This window comes from Tinamus guttatus, unplaced genomic scaffold, assembly GCF_059628265.1.
Source record: "Tinamus guttatus ecotype Peru unplaced genomic scaffold, ASM5962826v1 Tinamus_guttatus_pri_ptg000346l, whole genome shotgun sequence".
Classification (NCBI taxonomy): Eukaryota; Metazoa; Chordata; class Aves; order Tinamiformes; family Tinamidae; genus Tinamus; species Tinamus guttatus.
The window spans coordinates 719,980-741,931 of record NW_028288880.1 but is presented as its reverse complement, the minus strand read 5'-3'; the positions used below and the strand labels follow the sequence as shown (position 1 = coordinate 741,931).

Genomic DNA, 21,952 nt, shown 5'->3' with positions numbered 1-21,952 from the left:
AAGTGTCGGGATGTGCAGGAAGCTTTTCTATAGGAAACCTTTTCTATAGGAAACTAGTCTAGAAATGGCATACATTGCTACCAGGGTTTCATATCTGTCACTTTATCAGCTGACAGCTGGGGCTGCTCTTCCAGGTTGCAGCTCTGGGCATTACTAGGCTCTCAGTGCATTGTAATAGGGTAATTAACATTGTTAAATATGTTTCAGTCCTGAAGTGGAGCTTTTATCTTCTTCACTTCTTATATTGGGCTAAACACAGAATTGCCAGTTGGATGCTTGAGGCCATTGAGAAGTTCTGAGAGATTGCATTATCATCTCAGTCAAATTTAAAACCAAATCTTAATAAGTGAAGCTATTGTATTACTTTAATTTCTAACAAGTAATGGTATATTAGAGACGTTAGTGCTGAGTTATTTAAGGATATATAATTCAAGCAATATAGAGCAACTAATAGCATCATGTCAGTGGAGTTTTTGGTCCTGTCCTAAATGTGCTGTATGTCCTACAGTGAAAGTCCTTGCTCTGGCAGTGGCAATGGATGGCTGGATTTGTAGATTAATTAATAGATATGTGAGAACTGATATTTTCTATATAGGTAATACATGTTACTCTGCTTTAATTTTTCTCCTTTCCAAATTGAAACACAGGGAGAAAGTAAATGTGTAACTGTGCCTAGTCTGACTTGGGTAGATGAGCAACAGTTTAATTTCTATAACTTTTCTATGCATTTTTTTTTCTGTCCTGTGTTGGTTCTTCAGTCCATTTTATAAGAAAAATTGCAGTAACCATGGTGTGGAACTTTTCTCCTCTAATCTATCAAGAGCTGGCTTCAGAAACAAGCTGCAGCTCCTTCTCTGTATTCAGATCATATGCAAAAATTAATTTATTTAGGTCATGAGTGAAGAAAATCCCAGAACTGTTCTAAGAGAGAAAGGAGTGACTCACATGCAGGTGTGTAAATGATTTCTTAGTGATGACTGTTACTCCCACCCACTCCTTATTGGGTTGGAAGTGCATTAAGGCTTTGATATGCAAAAGTCTAAGCCCTGAGCAGGAAGAAGAGCAGACTAAATGCTATATTATAGCAACCTGCCTTCCCCTTCTCCGCCACCCAAAACAGACGAGCCTTATGCTGCACAGTTTTCTATGTGATGTACTCATTTTCTTTCCAATATTCAGTATTGCTTGGTTTCTCCAGCATGCCCTTGAGTACTCAGTAATAAAGTAATCTTCCTAATTTGCTGCTCTGACCACATTCCTTCATCTTTGTCACTGTAAGTTCAAACCCAGTATCCTTCCTTTCATCCACCTTCTGGATTCTTCCTCATATTCGCTCATTGAGGTACCTCTGTTCTTTTCACTCTGACATCAAAGCCAGATGCATGGATAACATTTAGACTCAAGAAAAACTGGCAAATTGGTTACAACTGTAGGAAGAGTATGGTGAGGAGTGTATTGTCACTATCTATCTAGATGGCATTTACAAATACATTTCTTTCCTTCATTACAACATACAATTTTGCATGTTTAGGGTCTAGACAGATGTTATCTCTTTTACATTTTTAGGCCCTCAGGCTTGGGTTAGCTGATTGTTCAGTGGCTAGAAGACAAAACTGAGCATGTGAACATTCCTCCTGATGAAAGAAGAGGTAAAATCTAGCAACTGTGGGAAATGGAGAGTGTTTGTCATGAGGCAAGAAAACCGTCATTCTCTCCCTCATTCTCTTTATAAATGTATGGTTCAAAGAAAAAGAAAAGTATTTAGATTGTTGTGCTATAAGAAGGAGGCAAGATGCATGTTCTGAGGGAAAAGTTTTCAGGGAATGCTATTCAGTGATGGGGAAATGAAAATAAAGTATCAGGCAGGGAGTGCTTGATGGAAGTGACTTTTATCCAAAGAACGACCCCGTGCACTGGTTTTGTGCATGGTTTATGTGTAAAGTGTGTCAAAAACCTGACAAGACTCTGACCTACCTGCACTACTGTTACAGCATCAGCTCCCTGCTTGTTTTGCCAAACATGTGGTGCTTCTGCACGCTTGACACCCTCCCACCACCAGAAAATGTGTTGAACCTTCATTTGTATTGTCCAATATGCATTAATTGTAAGCCAGTAACTTCTCCCTCATACATCTACACATCTATATTTTGTTTTATAGCACCAAACAATGACATTTTAGTTTTATTCTAATCAGTAGGACATTAATTTGGGATGAATTTAAGAACATTACTGTATTTTGCATCATCTGGTCCTAATAAACATATCAGAATTAACAAGTTGTATTGCTAGTAATTACATAGTATGGTCTCAATAATTTAGAGAAGAATGACTATATTTCCTTCTACTTCTTGAAAACGAACAATACTGTATTTGTTCATAAAAGTGGTAATTTGCAGTAATAGGCAAACAATATAGACACACTGTTGAAAATTTTAATCAGCAAAGAACCAAGCATAAGCCAAACGGAGCCATTTCACAATATGAGTGTTTATGCCAGTATTCTTTTTCAAAAACTTTTCATACATTAACAAAAGTTAGCATAGAAGGATAAGGGCAATGTCACTTCTATTTGTGCTGAAAATAAATAGCCAGTACAGACATTTGAGAACCATAAAAGGAACAGGAATTCAACTCCATTTCACCCTCAGGTTCATCATTTGGAGGTAATGAGCATATAGATTATCTTTTGATTTTGAAGAAGAATTAAATACAATGTTAAATAATAATTGTAGCATCTTGAGACTACAGCTTTTTAAACAAAAGGTCCCTGCAAGTATCTCAGTCAAGAGGAAAAAGAGATGTTCAACTGCTGTTCAACTCTTTCAGAAGTCTGTTAGCCTGATTTTCATATCATCATCTGCTCAGATTCATCATATTCAGCACTTAAGATATCATACTTATTTTGTATGGATATCATTTTACCCTGGATAATTTACATTTAACTTTGCTTTTCCTCACCACCGTGCTGATTAAAAAGGTTGCTTTGCAGTCAGGCCCAGGTGTTCTTATTAGTTGATTTTCCCAAACAGGACTGTTGCAAGCAAAGAGTCAGATCCTGAGACCTACTTTGTTACTCTTGTAGATGCAAAAGGAAATAGGGCAGTTGTCGCAAACGATCTAATATTTTCTGATGAGTAACTGGGAAAAAATATGCTATTTGAAATGCTAAGTCTCTTTAAACTTGGTGGATTTGAAAGTCCTGTAGTGGGCTGGAAGGGCCCAAGAAGTCCCTTCCAACTATATATTACTGTCCCAGAAGACAGGCCTCCCATCAAAATGCTAAGCCAGATTTTGGGTTCAAATTGAGATAACTGGCCTCGAAACAAATGGAGACTAAAGCCTCCACTTGCCTCTGATGGCACAGTTACATTCTACATATTGCCAATTTGATATTAAAGACTATTAAAGGCTATCTCACAGAAAAAAAAACTTTATTTAGTACTACAGTTCTCGGTACATTTCCTTAATTTTCTTAGAAATCATCTTTTCACATAGTGCCGCTTTTGAAAATTATTTTAATTTGTAAATTTTGATCACCCTGTACCTGACTAAAAGATAGTTTTTAGATACATTTTTAGAAGTCTAAATTATTATTTTTACTCAAAGTCCATTTAGATTAAAAGCTACAATTTTCTCCTTCTTATCTTTCCTTTCTCCTTTTCAAAATCCTAAAGGAGAAAAAAGTTTCACAGAATCCCTTAAAAGTCAGCAAATTCCAAATCTCTTGGATGGAAACAACTATATTTGAAAGCAGAGGATCCTTTTCTAAAAATCCCTTGCTCTTATGTCTTTTCTGTGTGATAACTTAGTTACTGCTGACATTTAGCTGTGAGACCAAGTTTGTAAACCTTCATAATTTAAAGTCATTTTATTTGGTAGCTTTTGGATGTTAATTTGTGTATAAATTGAGCTGTGATGTCCTCCTGTAAGGCATAAAGCAGCCTTCATGTTAAGGTTCCTCTTGGATGCGCAAGAACATGTAGTACAGTAGTGAAATATCAAAAGTAAATGAAAAAGAGATGTTAATCTGACTAACAAAAGATGAAAAGCCACCTTTGATGGCTGTTGGTATCAGATCTGCCAGTTCTTAGGTGCTGAGCAAAGACCTCCTGTTTTGTGCCCTCTCTTAATTCCCTCACAGCATTTGGGGGGTCATGATTTGCGGTGCAGCTGTGCACTCCCTAACCCATTAGGGAAGCCCAAAGAGCAGACACATCAGGGCAGAGAGGAGCAGCTGGAGGAATATTCAATTCTATATTGAATATTCTATATTCTATAATGAGAGTTGTGTGTTATCTAAGCACTCAGGAGAAGCCTTGAATATAGCCTAAGCCTCTGTGGGCTCCGTAATGGAATCACAGTAATAAAATAGTCCAAAAAGAGTAAGTTCAGTCTTTTCTGAGCTGAACGGTGACTCCAAACTTCTCAAGTTCTCATAAGCTAATGACTCAGAATAAGATGCCCTGCAGGTGCCACAGTCCATGTTTTCTATCATCTGCCTTCTGCATGTACAGCAAATTTCCCCACATGCACCATTTTTGCAAGGATATTGAAGTTGCTCATTACACCTAAATTTTCCTGCTTCAGATCTTTTCTTCTCTCTCAGAAAGACCATCCTTGTTTATACTGAATTCAAAGGGAGAATGACTTTGTATCCCAACCAGCCTTTTTCTTTAGTTGCTTCGGTCAAAAATGCTTTTTCCCAAGGGTGCTGATCCTGCAAAGGTTTTTGCTAGGAGTCTTCATCCCTCTGCAGAGTTTCTTTTTTCCTCACCAGGATTCTGTAGCTGTGAGGGTTTGTCTCACAGGCTCTCTTATGTAACTAGAGCCAGTAGTTTTTCTGGATAATTAGGCTATGGTCATCCTTCCATTTCAGTATCCTGAGGATAGCCCAGGATACTCTGGAAGGAAGGAAGGATGGAAGGGTTTCTTTTCCTGGAAGGAAAGGAGATGTTTTTTTCATTCCAGTTGAAATTTGGCAGTAGTATTCACTATATATTGTATATATATATATATATACACACACACGTATATATATAAACTTTGTATAAAAACTGATTGCACAATTTACATCAAATCCCATATCAAGGCGTTCTCTAGTTAAACCTATTGATCCTTCACTCTATCATCTGTTAGTGTATGTCTGCATGGGCATTGCTCTTGCTTTATATCTAACATTTCAGTTCTCTCCCCAGGCATGTTTGCTGGAATCTTTTGATGTATTCATTACCTCTTTGCTAACATCTTAGCTACTTTCCTACATCCTGTAACAAAACTTTACATATTTTCAAAGAATTCGCTAGTTAGAAAAAAATCCTCATTTTTTTTTCTCTGTAGTTTCATGTCTTCCTATGAGATTGATGAGATGTCAAAATTATTGTCTAGCTTTATATTTTTCTGCCTATGTTAAGCATTCCTGAAAGTCAAAGGGGATTTTCTAACAGTCCTGCAGGGCACAACACAGTGCTGGTTTAGAGCCTGACTCAAAAGTTACATGTTAAGAGAGTTCTAGGTCCTTGGGTGCAAGCACATGGAGTTGACCACTGCTTTCTCATACCACTGTCTGAGATCAGGTGTTCATAAGTTGAAACCCTCCAGATTAGAAGAGAGGTATTTTCCTCACCTTTTAAAGCTTACATGTTGTTTTAAAAAATGTGAAAGTTTATTTCTTGCTATGTCATCTCAAATTTGAAATTCATTTTAAATTTCCCTGCCTTTGTTTTGATTGTGTCTTGTGGACACAAGTCCTATGTTTTTTCCTCCAGACATAAATGTTACCATTACTAGGAAAAGGATATAACAAAGGAGAGCGGAAAATATAGTTATTCTGCTGTATGGATCTCGGATGCATCACAGCTTCAAAAAAGGGCACAAAGCTAGAGCGAGTATGGCAAAAAAGCAAAAGCGCTGGTGATGATGAAAAGTATGAGATTTTTTTCAGGAAAAAAAAAGACAGTGAAGGAGATGACTGAGGCCTGCCAAGTCAGGAATGCTGCAAAAAGGGGGACTACACTGTGATTTATTCACTATTCTCACAATGCAGAAGTGCTGCATGCAATTATCAAGCAGGGGATCTAAAACAAACAAGAACAAGTACCGTTTTTCACAGAAAGCATATTTAAACTGTGGGTCTTATCCTATAGGATATTGTACTGGCCAAACGTGTATTCTGGGTCAAAAAGCAAGTAGACAAATTCAAGTGTGGTGGACCTAGTAGCGGCAATTAAATCAATTAAATGCAAAAGCCTCTAACTCAGAAAGACTCTAAATTCCTGATCAGTGTAACTCAAAAGTTCCCTCATATATATAATATGTATATATATAAAAACAAACATGCATGTATATATATGTATATTTGTTTTGCTTGTTTTCTTATGTGAGCTTCTTAAGCACCAGTACTAGCCAGGCTGATGGGTAGGATATCAAATAAATAAACCTTTACTTAGTCCCGCTATGGCCATTCTTACTTCCTTTTCTCTGCATTTGTTTCTATTCCCATGTTTGGTTTGGGAAAGGAAAGCAGGAGGCTAATTACCAGCCCATATGGATGTTAGAAACCAGAAGTTTATGTGTGAGCTATTCAAAATAGTAGATTCAGCTCCCTAAAGAAATGTCCCTCTTTTTCCTCACTCTGAAGATTTCATTCATTACAAGTTTTATTTGTTTTTTTTTTGTAAAAATGTGAGTAACTTGTATCAAAGCTGGTTTTGATTACTGCAGTTAAACAGCTTAACATTTTATTAAACTATTTTTCTTCAATCTGTTTAATAATACTTATCTTCTGCTAAGAACCATAATGCTAATTTAATTATAAAAGCTTTTAAAGCAGGTAGGTGCATGCATCAGTTGATTTGTGCTTACCTGATACACTCCTGTGCGATCTCAAATGTGAAGTTAATCTAGAGGGGATCACAGAGCGACTCCATAAGAAAAAACAGGAGTTGGCCCTATTGCCCATTTTTTATTTCTAAACAACCGTTTAATTATGTAGTCTATATCCTTCTGTCACATGTCACATTGCACAGTATAAAATAATGTTTAAATTCAAATTTAAATCAGTCTCTAAGTATTCACAGGGCAAAATGTTCTCACATGGTCATTCATTAGATTTCTACGTAGACAACTTGTTCTCTCTCTTTTCATGTGTTCAATATTGAACTCATTTAAATACTAAATGACTGTGAATCTGAACAAATTCCCCAAACTGAACAACAGGATATTAAAATAATTAAACATGGTGGGACTGAATTAGAGCTGTATATAGAGAAAACTAGAAGAGGTTTATTAACTAAACTACGTTAAAACATTAAGTAAAGCCCACATAGTAAAATTACGGAGAGTCAACTTTGACGCACTGTATAATAGGCTGATGTAGGAAAACTGTTTTCAAATAACTCATTTGCATCAGTGGGTTGCTTCTATTCTAACCGAGTTTTGAGAGCTCTCTAAGCCAGAATTCTGGTGCAGAATGCTGATGGAAGTCTGACATTTGTTAAATCCACAAAAGATTATTTTAGAAAGTAACAATAGCCAGTATTCATACAGCAAAAAAAAATCAGGAATTTTAATTAATAAAATCTGTATCTATTTTATTTTGTTTCAGAAACAAAAGGAGCAGGGGAGGGGGAGAATAAGCAAAGAATTATTGCTGTGACTTCCAGGGTTCTGAGAACCCCGAATACCTGACTGATCCCTCCCAAATAAGTGGGAAGGAGAGTTTTTCAGCTCCTCTCTAAAATGTTGCACACTATTCAGTTGAACTTTATGAAGAAGCAGCAAACGTATTTTAATAAAAATACATTAAAAACTGAGTTATATTTATTATTTTAGCAGTTTAAACATGTTGTTTATACACATGCAACACACGCAGTGCCCGGCCTTGCACGGCGTCGAGGTGACCATCATCTCATGTGCCTTCACTCTGCTAGTCCAGTAGTCCAAAAAGGTGTGAGTGGCTCTTGCATATGTTGATAAATCTCTGGTAGTGCTACTAATAGTTCTGGATTCTGTCATCCCTTGGTTTGGGCTCTGTTATTTATTTGGCTGTATATAAGTACTAACTGAGTCCATAGGGGTTTTTTATTATTATTTTCACTTAGCATTAACTGCATCACAACTAAAAATTCTTTCTTTTGCTGTAACAGTAGTATGGCATTGCAGTTTACTAAGGTTGTTTCAATCTGTTTTTCTTTCCTTCTGGCTATAGAGGGAGCTTAGGCAGCTGATTGAACCGAGTCTCCTACTTTTAATCTACCGAAGTGAAACGAGATAAATCCCATCCTCAGCTTATGTCAGCATGTATGTCAGTGTATGCCAGTGCCACACGACACTTCACTGTCACAAATACCTGAGCTGACTCCAGACAAAAAAGTCACATTTTCTGCAAAACTATTTCATCTGGCCAAAACAAGCATTGATGCATTTTCTGTTACCCAAGCTGGGCTAGAGCAGCAGCTCCACTATGCTGTGTTAACTCACTATGGCACAGAGCACGACCTGTTTAGATGAGTCACTTACTATAACTATACAGACTGCCATGACCTTGAAAAAAACCACGATTAAATAGTCCATTATGAACTAGAATTATTGAGTTCATTTATTTATTTATTTACTAGTTCTAGCAAATTAATACAAGCATACAAAGAAATGCATGCATTTCACTTTTCCTTCTATTGAAGAAATGATATTGCTCACTTCAGTAAGCAGATCTGAATTTGCACTGGTGAAATAGAAATTGATATATGTAGCTAGGCAAGATTAGGAAGATGTTACTGCTATTGCATTTGAAAATTGGAAGCTGATAGCGGTTATTCAGATGGAAAGAAGTCTGGTCGTGGCTTACTGAGAATTCGATACTATTCTTTTCTGTTCTGCAGCCTGTGATTTTGATCTGCCATGCCTTATCTTTCAGACTGCTGTTTGGAGAAAAGGCTCCACTTTGTACAATGCCTTTTACAATCAGGCCCAAAGACATGAGTAGATGTGACAAGAGATGAAGCCAGATGAAGCTAAAGGACCAATATTTTGAAACAGTAGAACAGAAAACAAAACATAACCCTAGGAAAACAGATCAAAGTGCAAAAAAAAAAAAAGTGTGAAAATTTTTGTTTTGTTTGATGTTGCAAAGGTAAAGTACATCTATCTCATCTACTTCAGATAACAGTGTAAATTACACCTGTAAGATGTTGAACCGTATATCTCAGGGAGTTTTGGAAGTCAGTCAGTGCAGGGATTTGTTGCTTCTGTATGAGCTGAGCCCTCAGTGCACACTGAGTGCATTTTCAGAGCACTTAGGACTATTTAGGTAGCTGAAGGAAAGGAACTTCTAGGCTTCTTCGTTTGCACTCCCAATCTCCCAGAGAATTAGTTGAAGTTTAGAGGCTCAGGACCTCATGACTTTCCATTAATGCTTTTTAGCAAACTGCAGTCTAAAAAGTATTATGTGTATTATGTGTTTGCATCTCCAGCTACATCTGTGTAGCAATTTTAAACTGTGAATGTCCAAAGGAGGAGTTGCACATTGGTGTAAAAGTGGCCCTGGAAACAGCTCATCCTGGCACACTAAAACTTCAGCCTTCTCAGCAGGCCTGACTCAGTTCAGGAGCCATGGAGGGCTTTGCAGGAGATGTCTCCAGCCCTGCATGGAAACATTAGCAGTCACAAAACACTCTTCCGAGATTTACACTTTGCGAGTTTTTTTCTATGTCCTCACTGCTGGGCAACGTGCAATCTGATTACGTGATTTGTTTGGTATTTTTTAACTAAGTTACAGAGCAGCAATCATACCCTGTAACCTGACGTAACAGTCTACTGGATGTGCCAGCTGTCTGGGAAATGTAACTGCTGTTACTGTTCTCATTTAACATTCGGCTTGCTGCATGTAGTTCAGAATGACAGTCAAAAATTCTTGAATTTTGCCACGATTCATTTCACTGATAGCTAATTTTTTTATTGATTTCTGTGCAGGCTAAGGTAGAAAAAAATGCAGCTATGCTACCTGATTTTGGCTATTTATTGTGCTAAGAATTTAGATCCGGAACTTAGCATGTTTGAAAAGAAAAGCTGCCATTTAAACAAGAATGTGGATACAAGAAAATATAGAGTAATATGATGTATAAATGTTTTAAAAGTTTTCGTGGTGGCTTATGGCAAATTGCAGCCTATTACACCTTTATGACACCGCTCTAAACTATTTTTAGGCATTTGTGGTTGCACAGATATAAAAGAAAACTTTTTTTTCCTGTATTCCACTGTACCTAGAAGTTGGACAACATTTTGCAGGATCCAACACAGCCCATGTATGGGACCAGTTTTGCATCAGTTGCACACGTGGTCCTTAATCTGTATTAACTAGCATTAGTAGCAATAGAATAATACTCTATTTTGCAGCTCTGTATTATCATCAGTCCCTAAATACGAAATTGTGGACAGATACCCAGTGTTGCCTTTTATGTCATTCTGTTCTGTGTATATAAAAGGTCACTGCATCTTTGGAAACTGTAAAAATGCATACAAAAAAATTAGGTAGCATTTCTGGGTAAATAACATGAAATCTTAACCTTAAACTGCTATTTTGAATAGAATTTAAATTCTTTGGTGGGAATTTCTCAAATCTACGTAACATTTATGTTCTCAGTGTATGGTGTGACCTTTAAAATAAGCAAAGATGTTTGAAGAGACATGCATGCCATTATCTCTTGGGTAGTCATGTGTTTGAGAAAATGACAGTGTGTTAGTCCTTTCAGGTAGAGTCTGCAATAATGTTTTCAACAGAAATATCATTTAGTTCGAGCTTTTGCATAGAGCAGGATGTATTAGTGAGGGATAAATTTGCTGGCAATGGTTTGGCTTTTTGGCCAAACCTTAAACCCAGCAGCGGTCACTCAGCCACATGCAAAGTGTGAAAATTTTCCAAGAGTTACAGCTTATACCCGCCATTTAAAACTTCATTTATTTTGTTTTAACTCCTATCTGAGCTCATGGCTATATGGTTTTCAAGCAGCTAACTTTGATCCAGAGTTATTATAAGACTGAGATTGAAGGCAAACAGGTTGTCTGGCAAAGCTGACCTCACGTTTTGTTCCTACACTCAAATTCCTGCCTGGCAGTTTTAAATCCATAATACCATCAGATCTGAGGAAATTAAAATGCACAGGGTCGTTCTTTGTCGACGAGTCCAGTTGGCAAAGAATTACCCATGTCTGTAATATTAAATGCTCTTACCCACTAAAATAGGCTTTTGGAAGGGTTTCTTGGCCCATTTTACCTCCTGAGCCTGGACTGTCATGGAGAAGTGCTAGAAAGTCAGGTTGATACTGTGCTAGGGAGCCTATAGCAATATAGTGGCAAGAACAAACTAGTTCCAGCGACTCAGAATATACCTTGCTATTGTGTTTACTGGTACAGATGTAGATTATACAAATAAAATTAATTACAGAGTGAAATAAAATTGTTTTCCATCAGCACTGGGATTTTGGGGATGTATGTAACTGTGTGATCATGGCTTAAGTGACACTAACTTAAATAGCATGGAAATGAGAGCAGTGTAGTGACAACAGCACACATTCCTCCTCGAAGACAAACAGTTTGAAAACCTATAAAAATAAAACAAAAAAAAGTGATTTTGTCAGTTGAATATGACATCAGTAGATAAAAATATATCTCTTTCCTCTTGTTCATTTATAATTTTTGTTGAGAGCATTTTTTTTCTCATTCTTTTTGGGTGAATCCCAGTACAGATCAAGTCAGGCTGTAGTTTTGTAGCCATTGAGTTTAGAGATGACCATTAAAATTAAGGTGTTTACTAGTGAATTGAATTATCTATAGGTCAGATTCACCCAAACACAGTCCTTCTGTGTGATTGAGGCTTTCGTTAAGGTTTTGAAATATTCATACAACATATTTTTGCAGCTACGGGGAGCTCCATAGAAATTAATGACCTCTTTCAACAGGCCTATCTTCCAGTGAAGTTCTTGCACTTTTAAGATCCAGAGGTTCCAAACTTGTGCATTATTTGGAAGGATTTAGATGGAAGTTGAGGGGGCAGAGTCTGAGCCATTGCTGTGAGTGGAACTAGTTACCCTTGGCTTACACAGTGGAGACACTCCTGACAATTTGATTAATAGATGCTTTGCAAGGGATTAATAGATGTGGCCAGACACTGCAAGGCTCTACATAGCACAGGAGGCATCAGAAAGCCCCTACTTGATTGCTCTGCAGTGGAATAATGCACATGCTGGTGCATGCAGTGCCAGTAAACATAGTGTTGCCAGTAAGTGTAGTGTTGCCAGTAAGTGTAGTGTTGCCAGTAAAGGCAGTCTATGATGTAAAGAAAAACAGACAACCTATTACGCACAGGCTTTGCAGAACCATCCCTATTTAGTCTGCAATAGCCTACAGGTAGGTCATAATTAGGACACAGACTTGAAGACGGATGACTCTTAAATTAAAATAGCGACATTTGGACTCTCAAAGCTTTCACTACTTGATGGTAAAGAACTGCTGGAATATGGGAAATGTGCATCTGGCCAGAGCTGCCTTTTAGCAGCAGTGCCCTCAGGAAACCCTGTGCTCCCTACGCGTTACAGACCTTCAGTGCAGAGGCCAGAGAGCAGCGGATGGCAGACAGGTATTTTACTTTCCATATTGCTGTGTCATACCATTTCATGTGTTGTCTGCAAAAATAATCCATTACAATCTTGTATTTCTTTCTTTTCTGGAAAAATACCAGCTTAAAGACCAAAAAGTTCTTTACAACAGTATATCTTTTTAAGTAACAGTGGTGGGCTTCTGCATTGACACAGGGACATTAACTCTGTATTTATTGTGCAGTGCAGCGTGCACCACAGGCTTCCAAAGTGCCAATATTTCTGTACTTTTTTGGCATTCTGTACTGAAGACTGAATTACAGAGGGAAATAAATCATGTTTCATGAAGACATGGTTTCAGAAACTAAATTCAGTTATATTGTCCTCATCTAAGATATTTTGAAAACCTCTAGTGGAGTACACAGGCAGCTGAAATAATAATATTTGGGACTATATATGAATACGTGCCATTTGTTTTTAAGCTAAGGGATCTGGTGAGTTACAAAATGATTTTGTGTGGATTTCCCCTCTCAGAGGCAAAAAGGATGGCTTAGCATCCAAATGGAGGGAACAGATAGTTCCCATGTATGCATTTATAAAAAAAAATGTGTTTTTATACAGCTTGATATTGTATCCTGTGGCTTTCTTTTTCAAAAACCCTCCTACCTTAAAAGGAGCATGTAAATTCTTATTTCCTTGCTCCTTATTTCTCACCCCAATTAAGTATTATGCAATAATACATTTTCCGGAACACCTTGTGGTTTGTAGATTGCCTTGTGATCCTGAAGGTGTGAAATTATTTTAATCAAAATAGAAATAGGCAGCATTAAGGTTTTACACTCCAGTTCTGATCTCTTAGCTGCCTCTGAGCTGGTGCCGTTGCAGCACTGCCTGCCAGGCTGTTAACAACTCCCCATGTTATTTAGAAAGAGTCTGACTTGAGCTGTTTTTTATGGCTTTATCATGAATAGCAGAGAGGAAAGGTGAATATATTTTATTTAAATAACAAAGAGTAACTTCCAAATATGACTAAGAGTAGTATTGAGAAAGAGCTTTTTGTTTAAAACAAATCTTCATTTTCATTAACAAAGATAATAAGAAAAAAAGAGCAATGACACCTACAGGTAAAGCAATCCTGTTAAGTTTTTTGAGAAGTACTTCTGTAGATTGGAAAACATGAAAACATCCTACTGAGTTTCCTTTCCAGATTGAAAAATGTTACTACTTTTTTGTCTTTAAGTCTCTACCTTTTAAAGCATTTTTTTTTAAATCTTAAAATTTCTAAATTTCACTTTCAAACATTGAATCCTATGTGTTCAGGAGAGACATAATGAGGGACATCATTGCTTTCAGCTCTTCAAAGCATATTTTGTACCTTCTGAAAAGGTGTAACTCAAGACTTTGAGGTGATTCCTACCGAGGGTAAATTACTTACCACTAGAATTGAGCTGCCAGAGGCAGCTGGGACGACATGAACAGCAGAAGGAATACTGGAACTCAGGACCAGCAAATGAGCCCTAATTTGGGCATGCAAAACAAGCAATTTTAATAAAGTACTGTTTTGCTGAAATAACTACATTTGCACTAACAACTAAGGAATTCTTCCAGAACAGCTATGTGGGTCAAGGAAGCTGCATCTGGTCAGCAGAGCTATTTTGGCAGAGATCTGTACTGTAGACCTAGACAGATACTGGGGATGGAGTTGAGCTTACAACAGAAAATGCCAAAAGAATGAGGAGATTGGAAGAATGTGCTGTTGTCATTTAAGCAGAAGCAAAGTGCAGCCACATTTTATGTAACTGCTTCGTAAAGAATACTCAGAAAATGCAAAAAATAAAAGTCAAGAAAACAGATGGACCAGAGGAGTTGGGCAAGGGGATTCATTGGCTGCTGATTTTGCTCAAACAGGTAGAAAAAAAAAAGGGGAATCACCGAGATGCAAATCCAAGTGCAGGCACTACACAGGTGACAGGTTCAACCCTTTGCCAAGTCGTATGAGCCAAGTGACATATCAACAAACACGACCCATGCATGCTGTCCAGCCAAGTGATGTAGCTGTATATATAAGAACTTCCCAAGAAGTCTCGTGTTCTTTTATTAATGTTCTGTCATGGGCTGTAAAAGTGTTTCTGGCACTGCTTTCTTCAGGCTAAATCCAAAAGAGAAATATGCAGTGTTGTGGTTCACAACTTCAGCTCTTTAGCTCTTACTTTAGCTCTTTGGGAAAAAAGAAGAAGAAAACGAAGTCTATTTTCAATAATATTTGTAGTCTTATATCCCAGTGATACTTAACATGGACAGGTTAGAGGAAGTTTTTTGAAGAACAGCTTATTTGGAGAATAGCATTTCCTCCAATTAGTACTGGGCTTTGTTTTCCTTTTTCTACCTTCCTAAAATTAGATAAAAGTTGAGTTTCCAAATTTGTTACAGGTGTGTTGGGGGTGTATAATTCGATTAACTCATTTTCTGAGAGTTTTGATGGCATTTATTGTGTGTGTCTTTTCTTTTAAGTGTGCTGTCTGCCTCAGCTTAGTGAAGGCTGAATGTATAATGAGAGGAGGCCAAAACTCAATTAAATAAAACATAGTCTGGATTACATCTCAGTGGGAAATGTGGAGGACTGTCCTATGTGTTCTGGTAGGAAGCCATTCATCCTTCTTGTGTTGAACACATTCTGCAAGATTTTTCTTACATGTTGAAGCCATTGGGTGGAAGGCGGCTAAAGAGTTTGAATTATACTTGTAAAATCTTATGCATAATAGTAGGCATAATATGAGTTAAGGATAATTAACATCTTTAGAAAGCCAAGCAGCTGCACTGTGTTTTCTGAAGACAGCCGTGATCAAGAGCAGTCTTTTTTACCTTGAGCAAAATAAATCTGTTGAGTGATGATCGACAGGAGAGCATGAGAGGGGGCAGAGAAAGGGGCAAGCAGAGATGGTCTGAGAAACCCGAGGTCAGTCTCTGCTAAAGGACCACGTAAAACCAGAGATTTGCTCATGGCTTCCCTGATGAGAGCAGAGAGGCTCTACTAATCATTGCTATGATGTGAAATGGTGAAACATATAATGCTCGTTAAAAAAAAACCCTGCAAATTCTGCCTATCTTATCAGTTTTTGCTTTCCTGATCGTACCTGTGGACATATAGCTCAATCTCCAGAGACGTGTGCTGTAACCCTCCCCAGATAACTCCTGCTCTGGGCAGTCCCATTTCCTGGTGCCTTTTGTGGCCAGTTTTAAAAGGGAGTGCACAGGAACTTCCCATCAGCTTTCCATAGCGCTTCCACTGGAGAGCCCTTTCCAAAATATGCCCAGGGCAAGTAAAGAGACATATTTTTCTTTACAGAAGAAAAAAGATATGTTTTCATGAAGGGATCATCAAACTATTATTTTACGTGAGTATCCCTGTCTAAAGTCTAATCATTGGTGCTTGGTTGGAACATACTTGGGGAAATACACCAGTCACAGTGTAAAGATGGTAAGATTATAATTTTTATAAAATTAAAATAATTTTCCTTTTTTTTTCTTGTGCTTAATTGCTGTGTATACTATAACTATATATTTTTAAAAAGAGAAGGATTCATCTATGAAACGTGGAATCCCATTGCATTGCTAGATTAGCAGATGAGCCATGAAGCCATTTGATGATTTATCCTACTCCACAAGCAGAATTGCCCTGGGATAGTACATAACATTTATAGCTGTTGTTTGGCCTTAGATTCTGTTTGACCTGAATTCTCACCATGCACTGTTCTTTCAGCAAACCATTAGAAAATGTTAAAGAAATATGATAGTTGGAAGTTTCATGCTTTGTCTTGATACTTAGCATTGAGTTTTGATGCAGTTCCTATAAAAGGAATTTTTCTCACTTGCAACTGCTTACACAGGTCAATGAGGAGCAGTTAAAATAAAAATCCAGCAAAACAACTGGATGGGGAAGCAGGAGGGGTTGTCACTGTCAGGGTAGTACCCCTTGTTTATGCAACATGTGCACAGCCAGCAGTTCGGCTGTAGGTAACACCATCCCTATCTAACACCATCCACTGACAGATCCCCAGCTTCCATATAGAATACTGACAATTTCTCACTATCCTATCTCAGGTCATTGTCTTTGTTTTTGTTATTTTCTTCGAAACGTTGAAGAAAGAAGTTCAGAAGAGATAAGCATGTTAAGGAAATGTGGGTAGGATTGCAATCTGGTGCTTTGTCACAGATTTGCTGAATGGGTATCTTGTATTTCAACAGTAATAATTCAGGATATTTTAGAACTGCCTTTATACAGATTCTGGAATATTTAAAGCTACTTTCATGTTAGAAGCTGATTTTACCAATCATGGAATTGTTAATGTTGGAAGGGACCTCTAGAGATCATCTAGAGATCATCTAGTCCAACCCCTCTGCACATGCAGGGTCAAGATGCAATGATATTAATGCTTTGTTTACATACTATGTATTAGCAAACACATCAGTTTAATCTTGTTAAACATACTCAGTACGATGGAGCTAATACTGAAGTATTAATACAGTACCACGTAAATATCATTGAGATTAAAACATAATTGCTCTTGGCATTATTTTGCTTTTTACTGTCTCCCGGGCATATTTTTCATTTTTATTCTTTTTCTTTGTTTTTAGGAAAGTCACTAGTAGTGAATATTAACTACTTTTATGCATTCCACTTCCCAGAAGTGGTCTGGAGCAGATTTTAAAATAAACCAAGCCACAGACATTTACTTTCTGCCATGCCTTACCTTCCATAAAAATATGGAAGTTATTTTGCCTGCTTAAATTTTTATGGATAAAACATTCTAAACTCACCAAGTCTTTAGAAAATATCTTCAACGATTACTTTTAATAATTACTTGGACTTTTTTTTTTTTTCCCAAAGGAAAGGGCATCTCAGCCTTTGCCCTGCAACTGGAGGAACACAACTTGTGTGCAACGACACCTAAATATACGTTTTGGAACAGGACTTTTATTAGATGTCTAAAGGTTAAGTGTCTAAGTGTAGGGAAGTCACCGTGCACTTCAGCTGTACCTTGGGAGTGGATTTATCTTGTTCCAAAACAAGTTTCTATGCTGTCACATGCAACATGTTTTATTAGGAATGTTATATTATAATAGCCTTGAAATATTGTGTGTGTGTAAAAATTGCTTCAGTGAGCCATGATTGCAATTAAGTATAGTGGGATTGTTGTTTCCTTTTGTTTATTATTGCTGAATTTCCAGTATGCTGCAGTAACAGAATATGTTTTAAAGGGACTAAGAGAAAAACAGAAATTTGTCCTTTTTCAGAATAACTCATGGGTCTAAGTAAGCAGTTGCTGGGCTGAAACTGGTATAAAAATCCAGGATTTTAGAAAGGTAAATGATAAATGGAGCCAGCTACTTGCATTTTTCCTAAGTTATAACTGCTGTCCCTGAGACCTGTTCGCAATCATTAACCCGCCGAACGAAGGCACTGAGGGAAGTGCACGGGAATAGCCAGGAACCGCCTTTTTCCCGGTGCGGAGGGAGCGGTGGCGGCTCCGTCCCGTGGGTGCCCACGAGGGGAGCCCCGCGAGCGGCGGCGGCTCCGCCCGGCCCGGCTCCGCCCGGCTCCGCCTCCCGCGCCGCCGCCCCCGGCCCGGGGCAGCGGAGCGGGGTCGTGGCCGCCGCCGCCGCCTCCCCGCGGAGCCAACGCGGAGGCCACGCGGAGCGGCGCCTGCTGCTGCCGCCGCGGAGCGGAGCGGAGCCCCCCGAGCGCCGCGGAGCCCGCAGGGCCCCGGCCGGGCCCCGCCGCCAAGACGCCGCGTTTCCTGTACCGCGCCAAGGGCGGCTGCCGCGCGGCCAAGATGGGCCGGCAGACGGCGGGCGGCGGGCGCAGCATGCAGCGCTCGCAGAGCCGCAGCAGCCTCTCGGCCTCCTTCGAGGCGCTCGCCGTCTACTTCCCCTGCATGAACTCCCTGGAGGAGGAGGACGCAGGTGAGGGGCGACGCGGCGGGGGTGCCGGCTCCCGGGACACGGCGCTTGCGGGGACGGGGGCAGGTGCGGGGAGCTTTGGGATGCTCGGCCGGAGCGTCGCTTTGAGGCGAAGTTGTTAGCTATAAAACAGAAGAGGGAGAAGCTACTTTCTGACAGCACTTGCTCGTGTTGGCCTTGTCCAGCAGCGTGGCAGAAATTAGCACCGAAAGCAGATGGGGACTGCTAAGTAGTGGCCCCATCCGGCTGTTCCCCAGGAGCTCTGCGCGGGCAGGCAGCGCTCACGCACTTAGTCTCCGCTCAGGAAAAGTCCATGCGGTCCGGAAAGCTGCTGTGCAGCTTCCACGTGTTTGCTGCAGGCTGGAGGTAACGCAGAGGAGAAGGGCAGGAGGTTATCTGTATTACTGTGGATTATGGGTATGTGTACATGCAACAGTAACAACAATGAAAATAATTTTGCCTTCGGAAAGACTAACTGAGCATGTTGCACCTTTGTTAATCTTCACAACCTCCGGAGCACAGCGCGAGGGAACAGAGGCGTCCTAGGCACACGTGTGTGCAGGGCTGTGCACCCATCCTCAGCCATCAAGTACCTCATTCCTGCTTGGAGGTGCCCTTAAAGCTGCTCCTTCCCCCGAGCACCTTCCTTTCCCCTCGGACAAGGCCTGGGGAGGCTCCTTCCCTTCCCGCTGAGCTCCCTGCTGGCCCCGTGCAGCTCCTGGGGAGCTGCAGGTTGGAACCGGGGCTGTTCCCCCTTCAGGGCTCACAGCTGCTCCTGGCCCTGCGCAGGGAAGCCAAGGAGCGCAGGCTTTGCAGGGCACTTTGTCTCGTCTCCTGACATGCTAGTAAACTCCTCTGCTGAAAACAAGGGGTTTTACAGCACTGAATGCATCTTAATTTACACTAAATGTGCCTAGGTCTTCATTAAAGGATATTTTTCTGTCCAGGACTGGTTGTCTTTTCTGTCCTGAATATTACTTACAATAATGGTACCCGTCCTGTGCGAAATACAGCACAATGACTGTCTATTTTCTTATGGTCTATTTTCTTTATTTCTCTAGGAAAAAAATAACTTGCTTCTTAGCTGAGATCCACGTCCCTTTTTTTATGCATAGGCAGCACCTGAGGATGTAGCTCGTGTAATGCAATGGAAAAAGGCAGAGGTAGAAGTGAGTCATAGCTTTTGCACACCTGAGTTTTTAGTACCTTTAGGTTCTAACTCACCAGGTTACAGCGAACGTGATGGGCATCACAGCGAAACTCTTCCCAAGTGCATTTGGTGAGATTATACGGGCAGAAATGCAGTCTGGTTGTTTGATTGCAATGACCTCTGCACTCAGGTTGGAGTCTATTATCTTCTGATTGCTTTCGTATAATTATGTCCTGCTAGCGTACCTAAATTGTCCATGCACTTTGCTGTTTGTGGGCTTGGTGCTCCTTTTCAGAGTTAAATCTGAAAAATTAATTTGTTTAATGTGAAAAAGATAGAAGTTAAAGCCACTTCATAAATTACCCAGCCTTGAGATTAGAATTGTAATTATTTCTGCATATGATAGATAGTTTGCAAAAAGATGCCCTATTATGGAGGTGTTTTTGAATTTCCTGCTAAATCATATTTTTAATAAAAATAGACAATCTGATTTCTTTGGGCGTTTATTTGAAATGCTCCCCTGGAAACTTCTGGTCACTGACTACTGAAATGAATACACTGACCCTTAATATATCTTCAGGTATGAAAAGATGTGAGCAATAATACTACGTTTAGAAGTAAATGAGCAGTAACTCAATGGAATGTATTAATAGGAATGATGTTAGAGATCCCATTTTTGAATGCCATGAGGGAGAAGCTAAATTCCCATGCCAGTTGCTTAAAGGAGAAAAAGCCCTGACGTGCAGGCTGTAACAACCTGCAGAAGGGGGGCTGTGGATGGACTGCAGCTTCCTGAGTCACTGGTGGGCTTGAGGAGCTAATGCTGCTTATGGTCCCAGAGCGAATTACATATCACACACCCTGTGTTATCAAAGGATGTCTTCTGCATATTGGGTTTATTGACGGTAAAGGGAACGGCCTCCATCCAGACATGAACTGGCAGCCATTGAGGGTACATATTTAAATCCGTTTGTACTAATGGAGATGTGAGGTGTGGAGGTCACATCCCTACCTGTCTGAAATTCGGCTGCTCTTGGTCCGTCCCAGGCATCACGGTCTGTCTGATATCCTGGCTTCATTGAAATGAATGGAAAGTTGATAATTAAATTCAAAGGGCAATGGAATTAACACTCTAAGTGAATTTACACTGTGACATGGCTGTGTAGATATAGTGATATACATATAGTATGTATCGTATAGATATAGTATGTGCTCTAGCACATAAAATATTAAAAACCAGTGGATTTTGAGTTTACTGAACTGTCGTGGACAATAGGAGAATGTGATAGTACAAATGAGAATGTTACTGGAAAAAAGAAATAATAACCAACATACATTGATCCACTGAGAAATGAAGACCAAGCTTGGGTTACGTGTCCTGGCCGGAAAGCCCAGGTCTGTTTTTATGAGCACAGCTGTTAACTTGCTGCTTCCTCAAATTACACTGTCTACATTTTGCTCTGATAAAGGTGCATTACGTTGTATAGTCTGCTAGAGCCATTTCTGATTTGCATTTGTATTGAGGTGTTGATACATGCTGTTAAATGGGAGGTTGTAAGGAATGCAGCTACCAAATTGCTACTTCTGACAAGATCTGTGCAGAGAAAGGTGCCCTCCAAAAGGAAGCCTGTTTCCATTTCATGTCGTCTGTTGCTGAGGCACTGGTTTATTGGGTGGTGATGAAGAGTACTATGAAATTAAAGGGGAAAGTCAAATGCTTTCCAGGTGCTGAAGACAATTCAAGAGATAATTTATGGTAATGTAATATTTAAATTAACTGAGAAAGAATGGGAAAGCGTCTTGGTCTCCCAGTATGTTGGAAAAACAAAAGGCAATTGAAAAAGAAGCCACAGAATGTTCTTCAAGACAACCATGCCAAAAATAGCGTGAATTAGTCGCTGAGGAGAAGATACATCACAATTTTGCCCGCGTCCACCAGTCGAAGTCTCTGAGAGTCACTACAGGAGGTCAGTAAGGATAGAAACGCGTTGCATGTGCATCTATCTGCCTAGAAAACAACTTGTTGGAAGAGTTTTTCGGTCCCATGTAGGGGTCAGCAGCAGTTTTGTCATTGACGCTAGGGAGGGAAGGATCAGGCCATAGTCAGATGTATGTTTGAGTGCTCCCTTGACGAGTGTGGTTGGTTTTGGTGGCGTTGCTCACAGATTACTCATTGCTCCCCGACGAAGCCCTGCAGTTCCTGGGCCCTGTTCCTGTGGTTAGGCCACCGGATCACCCTGGCCCTCCGGAGGCC

The 21,952-nt window shown here is 39.6% G+C and overlaps 1 protein-coding gene across 3 annotated transcripts in view; it reads left to right on the top strand.

Annotated features, from left to right (window-relative positions):
* The window catches only part of LOC104576668 (regulating synaptic membrane exocytosis protein 2), a 122,080-nt gene that overhangs the window by 85,355 nt on the left and 14,773 nt on the right, over positions 1-21,952 (top strand). The window contains exon 1 of one of the 3 annotated variants that reach the window (XM_088529797.1): positions 18,397-18,551. The exons of the other annotated variants lie outside the window; for them this stretch is intronic. Within the exon in view, the coding sequence (XP_088385923.1) occupies positions 18,422-18,551 (130 nt within the window). The 5' untranslated portion in view covers positions 18,397-18,421. Of the gene's footprint in view, positions 1-18,396; positions 18,552-21,952 lie in introns of those variants that run through there. 3 annotated transcript variants of the gene reach the window in all.